Raw genomic sequence first — 18,652 nt, forward strand, 5'->3', positions numbered from 1 at the left:
TTTATACCTAATAACTTTATATTAGTTCGGAACTCATTTAGAGACAACTATTCCAACAGCCAGTTTGGAATATGGAAGAGGGTTCATTCTGGGTTTTAGAATCCTGAATAAATGAAAGAGAAATGCCCAATCAGCATCCTGCTCTCATTTTGAAGTATATAGTCAGACTTATGCCTGACTGCACCAGAAAGGGCCCATGACCACCTGCCCAGCAGCTGAGGCAGGGACTTGATCTGGTACATTTTAAAGTGTATAGTGTGTCACAGTGGAATCAGAAAACACAGCCTTTGTCCTCCCACAGCCTTCTGTACCCCAGCTCCACCCTTCTCCTTCTCTACTACACCTCTATCAGGGCAACAGAGCACCAGGGTGATTGATGGCTTCTTGTGTGGCCTAACATCCTAGCATACTAGGGAACCCTCCATACATGCAAATATGCCTCCTGTCCCCGCAATCCTGCCTTGTAAAGGGAGAAAAATAGGCATGCATGCATGGGAAAATCAAGTTTTTATACTACTTCACTATACCTGAGACAAAAAGAGTCCAGTTTGTTAGTAGTACGTTTATCTTCATTTTTCAACAACTATCCTTATTTATATAAAGTTTGGGCTGCCTAAAAGTGATAGAATACTAAAACTAAATAGAGCTTTAAACTGTAAACGGTTTCAATAAACAATTCGGCTCCCACCCTGACTAACCAAGAGTTAAGGGAAGAAAGACATCTCTCTGGCTGGATGTTTACCAAAACCTTTGGACAGTGAAATTCCTGGTGACTTTTCTTTTTTTCCGTACTGTCTGAATTTCCTACGTGGCTTTGTGCTATTTTTACAATCAGAAAAAAAAGTTATTTTTAAGTCAAAAAGAGCAAAATATACTCAATTATGTATAATACCTCACTGGGTGGTCCCCCCCCCCCCCGACCCCGGCCCGACCCCCAAATTAAGGAAATACCCATCCAAATCTTTCTATGGTAATACAATATTTTATAATCAAATTAAACAATCATCATCTAATGAGCCCAATATAAAAATCTGTAAATTATCTGGATGCCTTCTAGGTGCAGTAAACCTGGTGATGGCACAGTACTTCCACTGTGCAGATTTTGAACCCAGTGCATAAAATGACTTGTCACAGGTAACAGATAATGAAGACATTCATTCAATATATTAACCTCTTTGCTAAACCTTAGAGCTACTAGAGAAACATATAATACAGTCACTGTCCTCAAAAATTTTGTATCTTACTTAGGGTAACCTTGAAATTTTCAATAACAGGAGAGCAATATAACATAAAAAAGGGCAGGAGGCAGCATTTGGTTGAGTGGAAATCAATCATACACTTAATAATCAAGTTAACCTGTTAACATACTTTTCCCTTATTGGTTTATAAGAACATACAGATAACTAAAGTCATAAATGGGAAAACAGAATATATGACTATAGTAAGTCTCAACAACTTTTTTCGTTTCAGTTTCCCCAAATATGAAATAAAGGGGTTGATATAGTTTGGCTCCAAGTCTCCTCCCAGTGTTTAAGGATTTCAATGTCGTGTTCATGATCTATTCATTTCTGAACAAAGAAAGGTCACACAGTTAATCTAAGGTAAAATGCATTCTCTTTGTGGTCCTCCCAGAGCACCAATATTTCTGCCTCTGTTTCATCTACAAATCAAGATAACAGCATATGATGATTAAATATAGTCTATGTAAAGGGCCTAGAAGAATTCCTGGCATAGAATGGCCACTCAATAAATGTGGCATACTATTATCGTTCATTATGGGAATATAAACAAACAGGTTTAGTCACAGCTAACTCTGGTATGACAACTTTTTTTCTTTGGGTATAGCTTGGGCAAGGATGCCTCCAAGTAGAAAGAAATCTGAAATACTTTTGCTTAACACTAGCTTCTGCCTTCTCATGTTATTTCTAAGTATTCTTTTTATTACCAGAAAAGCTTTTTTTTATTATTATTATTTATGCCTACAGCACCTGGTCTTCCTAAGTGGTCTCCCATACAAGTACTAATCAGGCCTGACCCTGCTTATTCTGAGATCAGACATCAGGCTTGTTGAGGGTGGTATGACTATAGACCATGGATGATGACTCCACTGGGGCACAAATCCAAGACCTTCTGCGTGGAAAGCAGACGTGCTAACTGCTACACAATGGAACCATGTCCAAGTATTTGTGTTTTAAATATATCTCGTGTTACCATTTTCTGACAATGAATGCAACTAGCATTCGATATCTGATAAATATATATACAGAACAAAACTATAATTGTTGTTAAAATGTAATAAATATTCATTAATATAGTATTTCTATATCTGATGATATTAGTACTCAATGTCATTGCATAATTTATCTTCACGCTATTACAAACTTTTATTTTAGTCTAAGATTATTTCTTAGCTGTTTACAGGCAGTTTCAGCTTTTAATCATCACATTCAGTATGGTACACCTGCTCAGAGAACTCAAGAAAAAAATCCATAATCCAGCTCTTACGAACTGGGAACTTTAGACAAGGGGCTTAACTTGCCACACTTCAATTTCATCATCTGTAAACTGGAATAATACTGTTTAATTTATGGCATTGTTGTGAGCGCTAAATAAAATAAATCTATGTAAAGAGCTTCTCAGAATCCATTACACAACAGGATGACTACTAATGTGAGCATCATAGAAATAAGAACATGGAGATAGGATTCAGTCATACTTTTTTTAGTGTATACATTTTGGCTACTTCTTTTAAAAAGTTATAATCTTGAAACATATCATTTCTAGCTGAAATAAGTCTTTTCAATCACCTAGTCCAATCTCTTTACTTTATAAATGAAGAAGCTAAGGTCCAGAAGGATGGGTGTATGTCCACAGTCACTGAAGGTTAATGGCAGATGCAGGATGTTATACCTAATCTCATATAGTTATCTTATTATAACACAGGTCAGAGTGTATTTGGCATTCCCGTGGCCCAGAAAATTACTCCAAAATAAATTGTTGGTGTCCATTTGTATCCTAACTAGAACATAAATACATTTTTTCCTTTGGTGCCTGCTTTGTTATTCTATCAAGTTCTTTTGATAAATGACAAAGAGAAAGAAAACGCACTTGTCATTTAAGGTAATTACTTCAGCAAAATTTTTAAATGATTCGGTATTAGTTAAGGCACATTATTAAGCTTTATCCTAATTGTCAGGATTATGGATCCATAAGATTTGATATCAGTAATTTCTTTAAAAAGTGTGCAAGTTATATATAAACACATTACACACATTTTTAGAAGTTGTGGATTTTGTGAAATGTAAAGTTAGTTTAAAACAAAAATTACACAGAATAAGTTAATATTGCACTTTAAAATCAGCTTTTCCCCTAATGAACAATGCCATTTCTTAGTTTTAGTTTTAAGAAAAAATAAATTTTAAAATAGTCCAAGACAGTAAGAATGTGTAAGCTTTTTTAAAGAAAAAAAAGAAAGAAAGAAATTATCCTACAGCTCCAGGTTAATTCCAAACCCCTTGAAATCAATATTTCACACGAAAGTACTTCGACGCAGCGGTCAATTTGTAACATAATACCCCTTAAGTTTATTTCGACCTTCCAAATATTGTTACCTATGGCGTGCTATTTTGGGTCAGTTATTTTCCAAGCAGACATTTTAAAATTAACGCTAGGGTTCGAGTTTCAAACCGGCAGAAAGGGAAGGAAAACTTTTCCCTTTGCTTATTCACTTCTCACCTTCTTCGGGATCAGGCAGCTTTGGAAAGGGAGGGTGGCAGGAATGCCATTCTCACCATGCAGCCGCAGCGGTGGGCAGGCGGACGCGGGCAGCCGTGTCCCATTAGCCGCAGCCCGCCGCGCCCGCTGTGCATCTGCCTCCCAGTGCCCTCGCCTCCCACCTCCAGCAACAGGTGCGGAGCAGCGATCCTGCGCCGCCACGGATGCTATGGTGCTCCCTTGGGGCATAGGGATGTTCGCAGCACCATCCCCCGCGTCAAAGCCTACCTAGCCCCGCCGACACCGACATCCGCACGCGCCCTGTGGTCCCCGACGGTCTTCCCTTCGCACACGCTCGCTCTGCCCCTCGCTCGCGACCCCACGCTGATCCAGGGCTGCTTATTCTTTCTCCCGCTCTCGGGTCAGGAAGGTGGCTCCATCCTCCTCCCCTAATTCTACCCCCACACTCCTCCTCCTTCGTGCTCCGTCTACTCCAATAGGACACGCGTCTCCCCGGGATGCGCTCACCTGACCAGCAGAGAGGGGGTGGCCGCCCAAGGCAGTGCGCCCTCGTCTGCGCAGCGGGCAGCCAGGTTCGCTCTCCGTCGTCGGGAACACCCTGCCTTGACCATCTCTAATGGACTCTTCCAGCAGCGAGAGCCTAAACTGACCTGCGTGCGCGCAGAAATGCATGAATTTTGCTTCGGCCAGCGCATCGCAGGCGAACTGTGCGATGAACACTTTATAGTCTTCAGCTTCAATTAAACTTTATAGTGTGTCCTCCGGAAGCACAAGGGACCCCCTCACCTGGAGAAAGGGGCATCCCGCTTTGGGTACTGTGGTGTAACCAATTCCAGGTTTTCTTTCCAGGGAGAAAACCCATTTATTGAATCTTGTTCGTTCTTAAGCACATTTATTTTAACGTTCACTGAAACACTCTGAAATTTTCACCTCATGAAAATTTGTGCATAAATTGATGAAAAAGTAGAAATGAGTAATCTACTTTTAAATACACTTAAAACAGAGACGGAGATCAACATCCGGGTAAATTAGCTGTCCCATTTACAAAATAGGATTTGTTCATTCCTGCCTCATACGGCTGTTAAAAGGATTAAATGAATGAGAGATATGTGATATGCAACCCTGTATAGTACACCTGGCACGCAGTAAGCCCTCAACAAATGTTGACAGTCATACCCAGGGTTTAACAGCAAAGCCCCCAAGGTTAGGCTATATCATCAGCAACGTGCAAATCTCCATTTGCACCATAGATCTTTAAAAACACACGCAGCATCCTTAGAAGTTTCGAACCAGAAGAAAGGTTAAAGATTAGCAATTAGTCCAATAACACCTCACCACTGATTATATGTAGAAAAAAAAATTAAGTAAGGGCTGACTGGTTCAGTTAAAGTCAGAAGCAGGACTAAGTCTTAGGTCTACTAAACTACAAACACAGTGCATGTGGCACCCTTCCTAAGAGCAGAAACTACTATAATTGCAAACTGCTATCCAGGTGTACTAATTTAGCTTTATTTTGAGCAGTTGCTGAATGGCTCATCTTAAAGCTGCAACAGTAAACAGCTGGGCATTAAAGGCAAAGGTTTCCAGGCCAAAGGGTTTTCCTACAGAAACTGGAAATGCAAATGCTGCACTTCAAGGCAAAAGAATAGGTAGCGAGAAGATCAACCTAAATGATCAAGGAGACTGAACAGCTTTCCCATGAGGCTCAGCTACAAAAGTGGACCTGGGGCTAGCAGCTGTACGTTCACAGAGAGTACTGAAAGAGTAAACAGACATGCTTACTATATCCTGTAGTAAAAAACTGAAACTTGAGACAATTTAAAGTCGAAACAGTGAATCGGTTATCCATGTAAGTGATTATGTGAAAATAGAAAACGATATTATTAGAAAAATGTTTTCTTACATTATTTATTATAAACACACATTTACTCCGTTAATATACACCTCATGGATTTATAGCTTCTAGATTATTATTTAAAATGTCTTACTAAAATATGTATTCAACTTGCAGCTTAAAGGTTTTATTTATGGCTGTTACTTTAATTTATTAAGACTCTGACAAAGTCTGTGTCTATCAATAAATTATTTCCTTAATCACTGTTCCACCAACTCCATGATTAAACACTTTCTCTACAACTGGGTCAAATAGAAAACTTACACCCACTGTCCTTGCCTAAGCTACCTAAAGGAACTAAGTCATTCATTAACAATTATTACCAAGTGTTTGGGAAGCAGAAGACACTGGAAGTCACTGTGGGAAAAACAATGATCTCTAAAGCATGACCCTGAGTTCACTGGGCTTGCAACTCTCTCTGGGGTGAAAGTTTAATGAACCAAAAAGCAGAATATGTCAAGTCAAAACATGAGCATCCCAGAGTGCTAGAGGTGCTCCGAGAGAAAGAGATTATGTGGAATGGTGAAGGCTTCTCCAGGGAGCTGATGATCTTTACCTTGAAGAATAAAACCACAGCAAGCAGTATAGGTGGTATTTTAAGCATAAGTATTTGACAAAGTAATATAGAAACTATCAAATGCCAAAAGTATTCAATGAATGCCAGTCACACTTAAATCCAAAGTCCTCACACAGACTAAAAGAACCACATGATTCTGTTCCTCTTTTCTTCTTCAGCCTTACTTTGTTCTATTCCCCCTCTTCTCACTGTATTCCTATCATAATGACCTTCTCTCTTTGCCTAAAACACAGCCAAACCATTCCTGCCTCAGAACTTTTGCACAAGCTTTCCCCTCTGTCTGGCACAATGTTCCAGAGACCTTCATATGCCCAGCCCTTCTACCATTTCCTTCATTTGAGAAGTAGCTCAACCATCCCTTCCTCGGAGGCATCTGCCCTGATAACTTCCACATTATGGGCACTCTTACCCATTACCCTGTTTTATTTTCTTTACATCATTTATCCCTAATAAATACCTTACTTGCTTATTTAGATGTTTTTGTCTGTCCATAAGAACAAAAGCTCCATGAGGATAGTTTCCACGTCTCTCTCATTCACTGTTCTATACCCAGTAGCTAGAATAGGCTCTTGGATATAGTAGAAACTCAATACATATGGAAGGAAGAAGGGAGGGAGGGGGAGAAGGAGAGCTATGTAATAGAGTTCTGTGAGGAATCTAGAAGGCTATCATATCAAAAAGATTCCCAGAGCCTATTTCCTTGAACTTAACAATCCTATCTTATGAAACATGATTTGATCCCATGTTGAAATACAAATATGCCTGAGTCAGAGATGTTTTAAATTTCTTCCATCATTTACAACTTAGACTTTGTTCTTGAAGTCAGGCTTTGATAAGGAAAACATGAAGGAAGAGGATTACTAGGCATCTGGAGGTGGGAGGTGACAGGTGCCACTGAGAAAGAAGGGTGTTGAAAGGAAAGCTGAAAGTTCTGAAAGCAAAGTTGACCTACTTCCCAATTCTGCCTAAATGTAACACTGATGGAGTGTAAGCCTTTCCCCTATAGTAATCTTCATCGAATCAATTCAATAACCTCAAATTTCACACAGTACAGGTTAGTGTTCTTAAACCCTATAAGAAAAGTGCAGATGTCATATAATTATTTTTCCTTCTCCAATTTAGTCTTGCATACTAAATAAGGCTTGTAAATCTTCTGCAAGGATCTTTGTAGTTCCTTGAAAAAAAGTATTTCTCATACTTGACATCCTGAGTTCCATCTAAATGTAGGCATATATAAGGGAATCTTATCAAAGGAACAAAACCAAGCTTAGGCAATAACTATTTTCTCCCCTTTAAAAGAGTAAAAGTAAGATGTTACTTCAAGACTGCCCAAATCTGTCTGCTAGAGGCTTCTGTTAGGGACCTAGGTCCCAGATGGGAAAAAAAATTAAGGCTTCTCAGGAGCTTGCCACAGACCTGGACTTCTCTTTCTCTCCCCACACCTAAGTTTAGACCTACCTAGGCTACTAGTCACCCAGCACACCTATATGTAGCAGAATTCTTTCTTACACACCTATATGTAGCAGAATTCTCAAGAAAATTTAGTGTTTATCATCTTAGCACTCCATAATGGAAAAATAGAACTTAAATCTAAGTGTTCAAAGAGCCTGGCACATAGTAGTAGCTCATCAAACATTTGTTGATAAGTAATGTGATTAGAGGTGACAAAAAGGCCGCACTCTCAGACCCAGAATTAGAATCTGTGAGCCAAAGGACATAATTTCCTGCTGCAGAGGGATCAGAGAATTCATTAAGTAACAGAGAATACTTTACGCTTGAGATTCTGCTCCTGAGTCAGAAAAAGAGAAACCTTCTTGGGCCTTTGGGAAATAAAAAGTCTCAGAAAATCTCAGTACTAATTCCCTGAACAGTCACTTAAACAGAGCTATCCCTTGGTGTTACCACTTCCTTGAATACTCTACTCCAAACTGATTTTTATTACCTGATCCCTCACTTACTAATACTTCAAAGCCTACTGCCTCTGAGTTGGCAGGCCTTGCTTTTCCTCTTTTTCAGACAATAATATAATCCTGCTAGCTGCTGTGGATATTTTAAATGAGTATCTACTTAAGCAGAAGCATCGCTATACACTCAGAATATGAACGTGAACAAAATCTGGTCTCTGTATTCATATAGGGGAATGAAGATATAAATCATGATAATCCAAAGTATAATGTGACTAGTGCTGTCAGAGAGATATGAAGATGGTTGAGAGAAGGGAGAAAAGGTTACTAGACTGCATCAAGACGGCTTCCTCTTCGGCTCTGATGGATCTCTCACACCCACCCTGTTTGGTTCCCAGGACTTGCTCTTATCCTGTCTGACAGAACAGCCATGAGCTCCCAATTACCTCCAGACCTGTACTAGCTATGCTGTGATTGAGTCACACCCAACATAAAACATGTATAACAGCAGTTTTAAAGCTCAAGGGTTAGAAAACTTTCTTTAAGTGGACAGACAGTAAATATTTTAGACTTGCAGGCCATGCAGTCCCTGTCACAGCTATTCATCTCTGCATTTGTAATATGAAAGCACTCAAAGACAATATGCAAATAGATGAGCATGGCTGTGTTCCAATAAAACCTGTTTACAAAGTAGGCAGTGGTCAGAAATGGCCTAAAGACTGTAGTTTGCTGACCCTGCTTTAGGCAGAAGCTAAAGTTACTTTAGTTATCAGGTTCTTTTTTGTTGCTGGTATCCTAAATTTATTAATCTACTCAACAAACATTTATCGAGTGCCAATGATATATGATGCTTCAGAGATACACAGATTAATAAAGATATGGTCTCAGTCCTTAGGAAGCTTTCTGTAGCAGAATGTGCTGTCCTGTTGCACAAGGTCCCTCTATGTGTTACATGTTATATATATACATATATATATGTATGTATGTATGTGTGTGTGTGTATACACACATGCATACATGCGTACGCACGCACGCGCGCACACACAAACACACACACACACACACACACACACACATTGTAGCCCTGGTTGTTTGCAAGAAATCTGTAATATTCCCTGTCCTAGGTCCTCATTTTTGTAATTAGCTATTTCTTTTGTTCTCTGCCTAGTTTCTGATCAATATTTTCATGTGCCCCCTCATAACACTTATATGTTCAGATTGTAATTTCTTGTTTGCTCTGACCTAAAATTCTGACCCTTAACAGACTTGTCTTGAGTTCCTCAATCTTACTCTCTTTAAAAACAAAAACAAAAAAAGCAGCTAATGACTATTATCAAAATGTGCACCAGCTGGGGTTTCTCATGCACTGCCTATATACATTGTGCAATATTAAAAATCAATGTATTGAATGGGCCATTTTCTGCTCCCCTAGAACTGCATGATTTGGCCCAAGCTAGGACCAAAGAGACAACAAGTACCTAATTTCTAAAGAAAGCTCACAACCATTGAGACCAGATTGTGCCTCTGGGGCTTTTTAAGAGGTGGAAAGACAATGTAGGACGATCACCTGCCTCTATATTCTCATCCCGAAAGAAATAAGAATCAGCCATCAGTAGCTGGCCTAGGAAGGAGGTTCCGGCTTTTCTCTCTCCTCAAGGAGAATTGTGGTAGAGATTGGAGATAAGAGTAGAGAAGGAGGAATAGCAACTCATTCTGCCGTTGGATATCTGCTCAGCCCAATAGCTTTGTTGATCTGCCCTGACCCACTACAATGAAAGAGAATTGGGAAAAAAGATGGCAGGACAGAAAGAAAGAGTGCAAGAAAGCAACCTCACTTTCACCTTTGTACAAAGATGCGCAGATCTCCTGTAGATTATGATACTGTAGAAGTTGTACTTCAGCAAAATCTTACCTTACCTGACTTGAAAGAATAGCTTCTTCAGGGCAAAGATCCCAAGAACAAGAGGTTGTGTACTTCCTGGCAGTAGCTGAAGGAAGGGGTTAAGGAAATGCCCACTTTAAGGAACAGTGCAATGAGGAGGGCTCACAGAACCCACCAGAAATTATCCATGTGCCTTTGAAAAAGTCAGCACACCAGTCAACGGAGGATAGCGAGTCTGTTGTCTAAAGAAGCAGCCACAACCATAAAAATGAGTATTATGCCAATAAGCAAAGAGACGTTTGTCCTCCTATTCTACCCCTCAGCTCTCACCATTAGGAAAGTTAGACCTTGAAATGAAGCAGGTAGAAAAGAGACATATTCTAAAACCAGAATCACCACATGCATGCATACACACACATTCTACACACTTCAACAACTAATCACGTCTCCTCCCCATTTCAGGCCCCTGGAGCCATTAGTCTAACCAATAACGAGGAAGAGAAAGCTCTGAATATGATCTTAGATTGGCATGTACTGAAGTTATGAAATCTTCCCATGATTTTGCAACCCAGCGACTGATTTAACATAGAATACATAGGGAAGAGACTTGATTCTTGTTCGTGTTTGGAGTTCATGTTTGAACCCCACTGAATAAAAACCCCTCAGTAAGCTAATTAGTTCGGCATTTCTGAAAGTGTGTGTACTGTGGATTTCAGTTGGCCAAGCTTGCAAAGGGCTAAAGGCTCAGTAATCAAACCATTAAGTGTGGGAAATATTCTTAGAAAATCACTAAGCACAATAAAATACTAAAAGATCTGAGTACTACCATAAATAAACCAGTTTAAATTTAACTCATTGTTTCGTAAATTTATTTGATCACAGAAACTTTTTTCTATGTGATTTCCATTAATATTCTTCAAAATACACGTTTAGAAATTCTGTTCTAAAGGAGGATAAAAGCCTGGCTATTCTAAATCAAAGTTAGATGAAGGCCAATTGAGTAGTTAATGGAAAGAAACTTGTTTCTTTTAGGTTTGGGATTCTTATGGTTTGGGGTCATGCCTATCTGTGTCATTCCCTCCAGGGCTGCAGGAATTGTACAACTCTTTGCAGTGCCATTTACATAGTAATGCTTGTAAAGAATGCCCCCTGGAGTTGTTCTCACCAATGAGGACCACGTGAAAATTGAGAGAAGTGCTTCTGGGGGTTATAAGGCTTATATCGGAAAGTAATTTAAAGTTGGAAGTCTGGAAGAACTAGAAAGTTATCGGTACCCTGGCTCCTGAGAGGCATTTTTCATGTCTTTCCTACCCTACACAAGACTTCCATGATCAAACTTTTGCAGCTGAAATACAAAACAAAACTGATACCAATGCCCTAGGACAACTGACATATGTATAATTGTGTAAAGGAAGAGCCAGGACACAGGAGAATGGCAGAACAGCTCCAACTGGAGATGGCTTCACACTTTCCCGAAGACAGAGTTATGTAGAGCTTTGCAAGCTCTCTACCTTAGATCTTATCTCGACTCTCTATGGGTTATCTAGAGGTGACCAATTTATCATGATTTATCACAATTGTTTCAAAATCTCTTATCTGCCATGGCAGAACCTTTACTGTAAATGATTTGGTCCCTATATAGATGAAGTGTAGAATGAGTAGTTCCTCCTTAATTTAAGACTGAGATGTTTGACAAGGTAGCAGTCAATCCAGAGGCTGAGGGTATTTTAGAATTTTAAACCAGAAAGATGATGACAAACAAACAAAAACCCTACTAACATCAAATTTTTTTCTCTCTTGTGTTTTTTAATGTAAAATCAATATTTCACTTTTTTTGTACTTGGTTATGTCTCCCTTTTAAAAATTTCTATACTTTCAATATTCAATTTTTCTAAAATTAATAAGTAAAAACAGGGTGAATTAGGTATGATGTTTATGTTCTACTGCAAATATTTTATTTTTTCATTCAACTTCAAATATTTTTAAATTTTTATTTTCTTAAGCTGAATGTTTTTCTTCAGGAAATATATTTATAGAACATATCTGAAACTTTGTAAGATAAGTAGCACTGTTTCTATTTTTAAAGGCACAGAAGAGCAAAAATAAAAGCATTTCCCATAGTTAGGTCCAGATGATGCCAAGCGATCATATATGTAGACAGATTAAGCAAACCTAGATAAACTTATTAATCTTTCATGTTAGTTTCCTTATCTGCAAAATGAAAATTTTAGTAATAACTATTGCACAGGATTATGTATAGTTTGAATGAGATACTGAAATCTGGTATATAGTAAAATTTTGATAATTCGGAGAAAAACAATGAAATAAATAAAAAACATCAACTTCCTACTCTAGCTATATTTTAGATGCAATGGAGAAAGATTTTCTTCTGAGTTAACTAATCAAATATTGAAAACACTACAGTGGTAATTATACATAAATAAATTTACAAATCCATAATTATCTATTTAAAAGCATTTTCTCATTAAAATGTTTAAATAATTTATTTTCATTGCTGTGATGTGACTATACCTATCTTTAATATACCTGGATTTTTTTATATAAATAATGAAAAGAACATATATGCAATTGTTAAAAACTCCATCAAATGAATATTAAAATCAAGTAATAGCCAAGTGTACATACTTCTTTCTAACAGTCTCATCTCCTTACAATATTATAGCAATAGTATTCGATTACATATATATTTTATTTTTATTATGACCATATGCATTATTTTATTACATTATTTAGCAAAGAATGAATTATATACAATTTTATGTTCTGTGAAAAATATTTTAAATTTTTATCTTCTCGAGTTGAAAAATTTTTTCCTAAGAAATCTATTTACAAAACATTTACAAAAAATACTGAGACATTTTTTAGATTAATAAGTTTCTATTTCTTAACAAGAAAGATGTCTCAGAGCAGGTTTCCTCATATTTTAAAAGGAATTTACCCATAAATCAGATATAAATGTATATGGAATTTATAATCTAAATCTTTTTTCACCCTAATTGCCTCTAGTTTAGGCACGCTGTGTGTGGTACTTCCCACGGTTTGTCATTTTGCTTTAATGGCAGGGCGAGGAAAACAGCAAGGCTCAGTAACCATACTGCATATCAAAATGTCACCATGGCAGCATTTGTCCACTTGTCGGGGTCTTTCTGAAATGACTCAGCCATTCATTTTGTTGAATCAACATTGAAGCTTTTGAGATTTATTGCTTGAGGTTTGGGAGCAGGAGAGGCAAACAAATCCTTCATTCCTAACATCGAGTTCTAATTGGGCCAAGATTATGATTTCTGTCTACACTTTTTTTTTATGAGAATAGACTATAAGGTTTCCGCTCCTTGCATAGTTAACTTATAATAAACTTGCATTTACATGCCTGCTAATACCGTGAAAAAGAATTTAAGATTTCTAAAAACATTCTGTGGCCTGTGGTAAACTTCTCAAAGGTCAAATTCAAATAGCTAATTTTCTGAAATATGTGGGGCAGAAGGACAGGAAGGAGAAATGTAAAGCTTTTGATGCAATATCCTTAAACCTTTGATATAAGGTTCTTTAAATTTCATTTATACACATCCCATTTCGAAGTATAATTAATAAGAACCAGGAGAAGCATGTTATCTACTAAATCTTTCTATTTAATAATGTCCATTTATTAATAACTTTCCTCACTCAACACATATAAAACGTATCTTTTCTATTTTAAGATACTAAGATTTCTTTAAAGACTTTTTTTTATAATCACATAAGTTTCTAGTGGATTGGGTCACAAAAAGAGTCTGATTTCTTAATTCAAGCACTTACTGTGGATCACTGAGCTAAACTCAATTCAGAGCTCATTGCTGCTGTCTGAAGATGAAATTATGAGAAATTTTCCTAAGTATAGATCTGCCTGAGGAGACCCTGAAGTGTCTTTGAAGCTTCACTGATATATCCAGCCAGGCTAAAGTGAGAAAGGGTAAGCTTCTCTTCAGCGTTCCTCCTTCGGCACTCTTTCCAGGGCGGGGAAGTCCCCCCACTTAACATCCTATGATCTGGACCAATCCTATTGAGATCTGCACTGGAGGCTGCAATGCAATTATCCTCAATGGGGTGAGTCTACACATGATGAAGTCATCACTTTTGGGTTATATAGAATCTGCTCTCCCAGGATCCCCAAACTCTACCAAAGACTTCTCCAATCTGAGGTAATGTTTGTTTTACCATGGCCACAAGCAAACAAAGACCCTGCAAACAAAGCTCACACTGTTTATTTCGCACATGGTGGGAAAATCAAGCCTAGGTAAAGAGAAGTTTGACTGATAGTATGTTTGGGGACAATGCCGGGCCTTGCAAAGCTGGTATGTGTGGGTGCCTGGTCCTCTTAGCACAGACACCTCTGCCAGCAGGTTAGACTTAAGTGTGGAGTGTCATAACCTTCTAATGTCCAGTGAGATTTCTTAACTTCATACAGCATTAAATTTCAAATCATACTGAAAGGCATTTAAAAGCACTCTTTGTAGTTTCTGCTTAAGGTGATGAAAAGTTATGGAAGTAGATAACAGTGACAGTTACACAACATTGTAAGTGTAATCAATGCTACTGAATCGTACACATAAAAAGGGTTAAAATGGCAAATTATATGTTCTATTTATTTTACGACATTTAAAAAAATAATATTATATATCAAAAATCATAGCACATTTTAAACAGATGAATTGTATGGTATGTGAATTATGTCTCAAGAAAGTGGTCTAAAAAAAAAAGGAAAAAAGAGTGTTCCGCGGAAAGCTTTACTGCTTTGTCTACAGCTTGTATGTAAGTCAGATCATATCAGAAAAGTTACACAGGAATAGTCTCACTTTTCAGAAATCCAAAATTCTTTTGAATTTTCTTCTTTTTATAGGGTTCTAAGAAAGTAAAAAGATTTTTCAAATTGTGCTTGAAAGGGTACCAGACAAATACAGCTTTAGCATTGTGTTAGAGGAAGCCCACAGGGAGCACTCCCAGGCAAAATGAAGTTCTCTAATAGTCTCTAGTTTTCCTTTTCTTTTTTTCTAAAAGCAAGGAAGTGAATTCTGAATATTTCCTACAAGAAACGCTAAGCTGGTTAATTTCTAATGATTATAAAATCATGGATGGTGACCAGTTCAAAAAAAATCTTTCCCAAATAAAACCAATAATGAGCAGAGACTTTAACTGTGTCCCTTTATCCACTGCCAAATGCAGTATCAATAGAACAGAATGTGAATGCTGAAGCTTTGATATGAAAGGTACTGAAAGTATTCATCTTTTGGTAGTTGTTCTGCCACCATATGGAATGGAATAAAAGGAAAAAGAATTATGTGGCAACTTAAATTATGCAACTGGAAAAAGGCAAGGCAAATCATAACCAGATGCATCTATGCATACATTTTATTATAAGCATTGTCTTTGATATCACCAGGCACCCAATGCACTCTACTGGCAGGGTAAAGTAATTGAAAATAATATAAAAGAAAAATTTAGACTAACATATATTATCATTCATTTACAGCAACAAAAAAAAAAATACTATCAGAAACATCTTCAAAACATCAATATTAGGTTGAACCACATGAGATTGATATTTTCATAGGTTAAAATGCTTAAACATTAACAAATAGTTAAATAACTGCAATTTCATATGTTTAACCTAATACATAATTTTCCTCCTAATTTAAAATGGCAGTCTGTTCTGTTCTTTATCATCACCATTCAGGAGAATAAAAGACATTTATTTAATTTAATGTAATTTATTTATTCTTAAGCTACTTAACATTATATGAATGACATAAAATCATATGAAATGATTACATAAATACATGAATCAATTAATGTTCCTTTTATCTCCTTTAATTACAAAAATTTTTTTTAAGTTGGATATATCGAAATTTCCCAATGGTCTGTTGAGGCCTTTTCTCAGCTGCACATGAGGCACTTCAAGGGAAGCCTTCTCTATTGGAGGTGATGATAGAAGGAGGATATTCTTCCCCAGATAGACTCTGCTCCTATAACCTTTCTACAAAATGGTGATGTAAACTAAGTGCCAGTTTTCCTCTCTTTGCTACCTTGAGGGGCCCTGGGGCAGGTACAGTGGGTATGCTGAGTGATTAGAGGATTTGAGAGGGAGGGCTAGGGCTCCTGGATTAGGACTAAGTGAAGCTTGATACTAATGGAACTAGAGGGCACAAACAAATCCTGTTATGGATGAACATCCTCCCTCCGATAGGAAACACCACATCTCCTCTAGGGTCTACAGAAAAAACCTAGTGCTGGAAATAGAAGGTAAAGCCAAAGCTTAGAAGCTAGATTGTTTTAGGAATAATGTTGAAAAGAGAGAAGAAAGGAAGTTGAAAAGAGAGGCAGGATGGGACTGAGTTCAAAGAGAAAAAGAATTTTGCCACTGAGTGCTTCCTATACAACCTAGTTTAAAGATGTAACACTGGGGATGGGATGGGGAAGTGAACAGGCACTATCCATATTCCAGAGCTCAGCATCCAGAGCAAAATCAATATCCAAACAAATGCTTGGCCTATGCTCAGATGACTGTAGTGGGCTCCCATTGTAGAAGCAGAATTTGGATGGCATTACTGAAAAAAATATCATATTGTCAGTGATAATCTACTTCATCCAACAACTGAAAAAGATGTTTGCAGTTAACACAAAGGCAACATAGCACACAATTTTCTAGAATAACAACCATTATATAAATCCTCCTGAATTAGAGTCAAAGGTCAGAGGCAGTCTGGCAGTGACAAGGAAAAAGTTCTTCTCCAGAGTTTAGCATGAAATAACCTGAGGAGGAAATAATAGAAAGGGGCTCAATACCTAAATAGCCAGTTCACTGAATTCAGTTTACTGAATTAAACCTGAACTGTTAATCATTCTTTGCTGTCCTCAGGATGAAACCTTGGGTAGATCCCCTGTTTCACATTCATTTTCAATTATTAACAAATAATTTCATTCTCAGATAGTATAATGCAAAGCTTACCCTCCCATTTATGCTAGTTCTGTGCCTTGCTAGAGCCTGATCCAGTTTATAAAGCCTACAGTGGGGAGGAAGGGCATGGTCATTCTTTTCCTTGATTGCTCCCAACTCATATTTATCCCTTTCGCTATACTCTTTTATGGCTCCTTCAGCGTTGAAAAGCAAGGTAATAGCTATACAGAGGTAAAGAAAGATTCTTTCCTAACTGAGTTCTTTGAAGACTTTCACCTATAAGGATACCTGACACAAGCTGTGTTTCCCCGGGCGGGCCACTTCCAATTAACCTTCCAGCCAGTCTCTAGCTTCTGGCAGCCCATTACAGATCCTCTTGGTTGTGATCACTTTATTCTTCCAGATATGTTTCTTGTATGCTGTCTTTAGACATTTAAGACTTTTTATTCTGCCCACCACTGGCTCTCGTAACATCACACTTTACCCCTGACATTACGTGGATTGCAACGCAAGGTCAAACTCAGCTTTTGACTTTTTCTGGATGGATTAGGTACCAGTCCCTCTGACCTTTAAACTCCATGTCAGGTTCTCCAAGTGATTCTCTGATTCAATACCACTTTTGCCTGGGGAATTCCAAAGGGATTCTCACTGCAGGCCTCAAGACCAATCTCCTGGTCTTCACTTATATGCCTTGAAGATAGGTGATGACTTAAGAATCACACAGTCAGTCTCTTCACAGTGTAGTTGAGGGCTAATCTTATAGATTTTGGAACTGAGTTCAGAACTCTACTATATACTTGCTGTGTAACCCTAGACAAGATACTTAATTTCTCAGTGTCCTTATGTACAAAGTACTGAAATCTGCAACCAAAAAAAAAAAAAAAAAAAAAGGCGATAACTACAACATGCGTTGTTTTAAAATCAAACTCATTAAGTTCTTAGAAGTGTGCCCAGTCACCACTGATGAAACAAACTGACATCACGTGCCTTCTGATATGATGCGCTGAGAAGTATTCAATATCACCAGTGTGGAATTCTTGTACAAAGTATGTAAACTGAATCTTATCATGAAAAAACAATCAAACAATCCAAATTGAGGTACAGTCTGCAAAACAACTGTAGTCTAGATTTTTAAAAAATATCAAAATCATGTGAGACCAAAACATCTAGATGGGGGAAGGGAACTCAGGAACTCCTCTATATTAAAAGAAACTAAAGAGGCATTACAGCTAAATGCAATGCATGAACCTTAATTAAATCCTTGCTCTCATCTTGAAGTAAATACATACAAAAAGAAAACCAGATAAAGGCCACAACCAGAGTAATCTTGGATATTTCAATATAAACTAAATATTAGAGAATAAGATTGTATCAGTATTATATTTCTTGAGGGATAGTTATGCTGTGCTGTGGTTATGTAAAGAACGTTCTTATTCTTAGGAGACATGCTGAGGTATTTAGCATGAAGTGTCATGATAGCTATAACTTGTTCCCCCCATTTGGTCCCTCCCTCTTCTGACCCTCCACCTAGCCAACATATTAATGCTGACTGCATTCCTTATGCCATGCTCCCTATGACCATCCATCAGCTACTAATTTGTATTTCTTTAACCCTTCACTCCATTCTTCCAACCCTCCAAACCTCCCTCCCTCTGTCTGTCACGAAATTGTCCACGATATTTGTGAGTCTGTTTTTGATTAGTTTGTT

General features: G+C 37.7%; 1 protein-coding gene across 2 annotated transcripts in view; it reads right to left on the reverse strand.

Annotated features, from left to right (window-relative positions):
- ADGRV1 (adhesion G protein-coupled receptor V1) overlaps positions 1-4,281 on the reverse strand; it is a 473,598-nt gene extending 469,317 nt beyond the window's left edge. Inside the window, exon 1 of one of the 2 annotated variants that reach the window (XM_036225348.1) lies at positions 4,003-4,281. In XM_036225348.1, coding sequence (XP_036081241.1) covers positions 4,003-4,024 — 22 coding nt within the window. In that variant the 5' untranslated portion in view covers positions 4,025-4,281. The remainder of the gene's footprint in view (positions 1-4,002) is intronic. The other variant, XM_036225347.1, reaches the window with a different exon arrangement.
- Positions 4,282-18,652: the final 14,371 nt, after the last annotated feature.

Source organism: Rousettus aegyptiacus, unplaced genomic scaffold (assembly GCF_014176215.1).
Source record: "Rousettus aegyptiacus isolate mRouAeg1 unplaced genomic scaffold, mRouAeg1.p scaffold_m13_p_8, whole genome shotgun sequence".
NCBI lineage: Eukaryota > Metazoa > Chordata > Mammalia > Chiroptera > Pteropodidae > Rousettus > Rousettus aegyptiacus.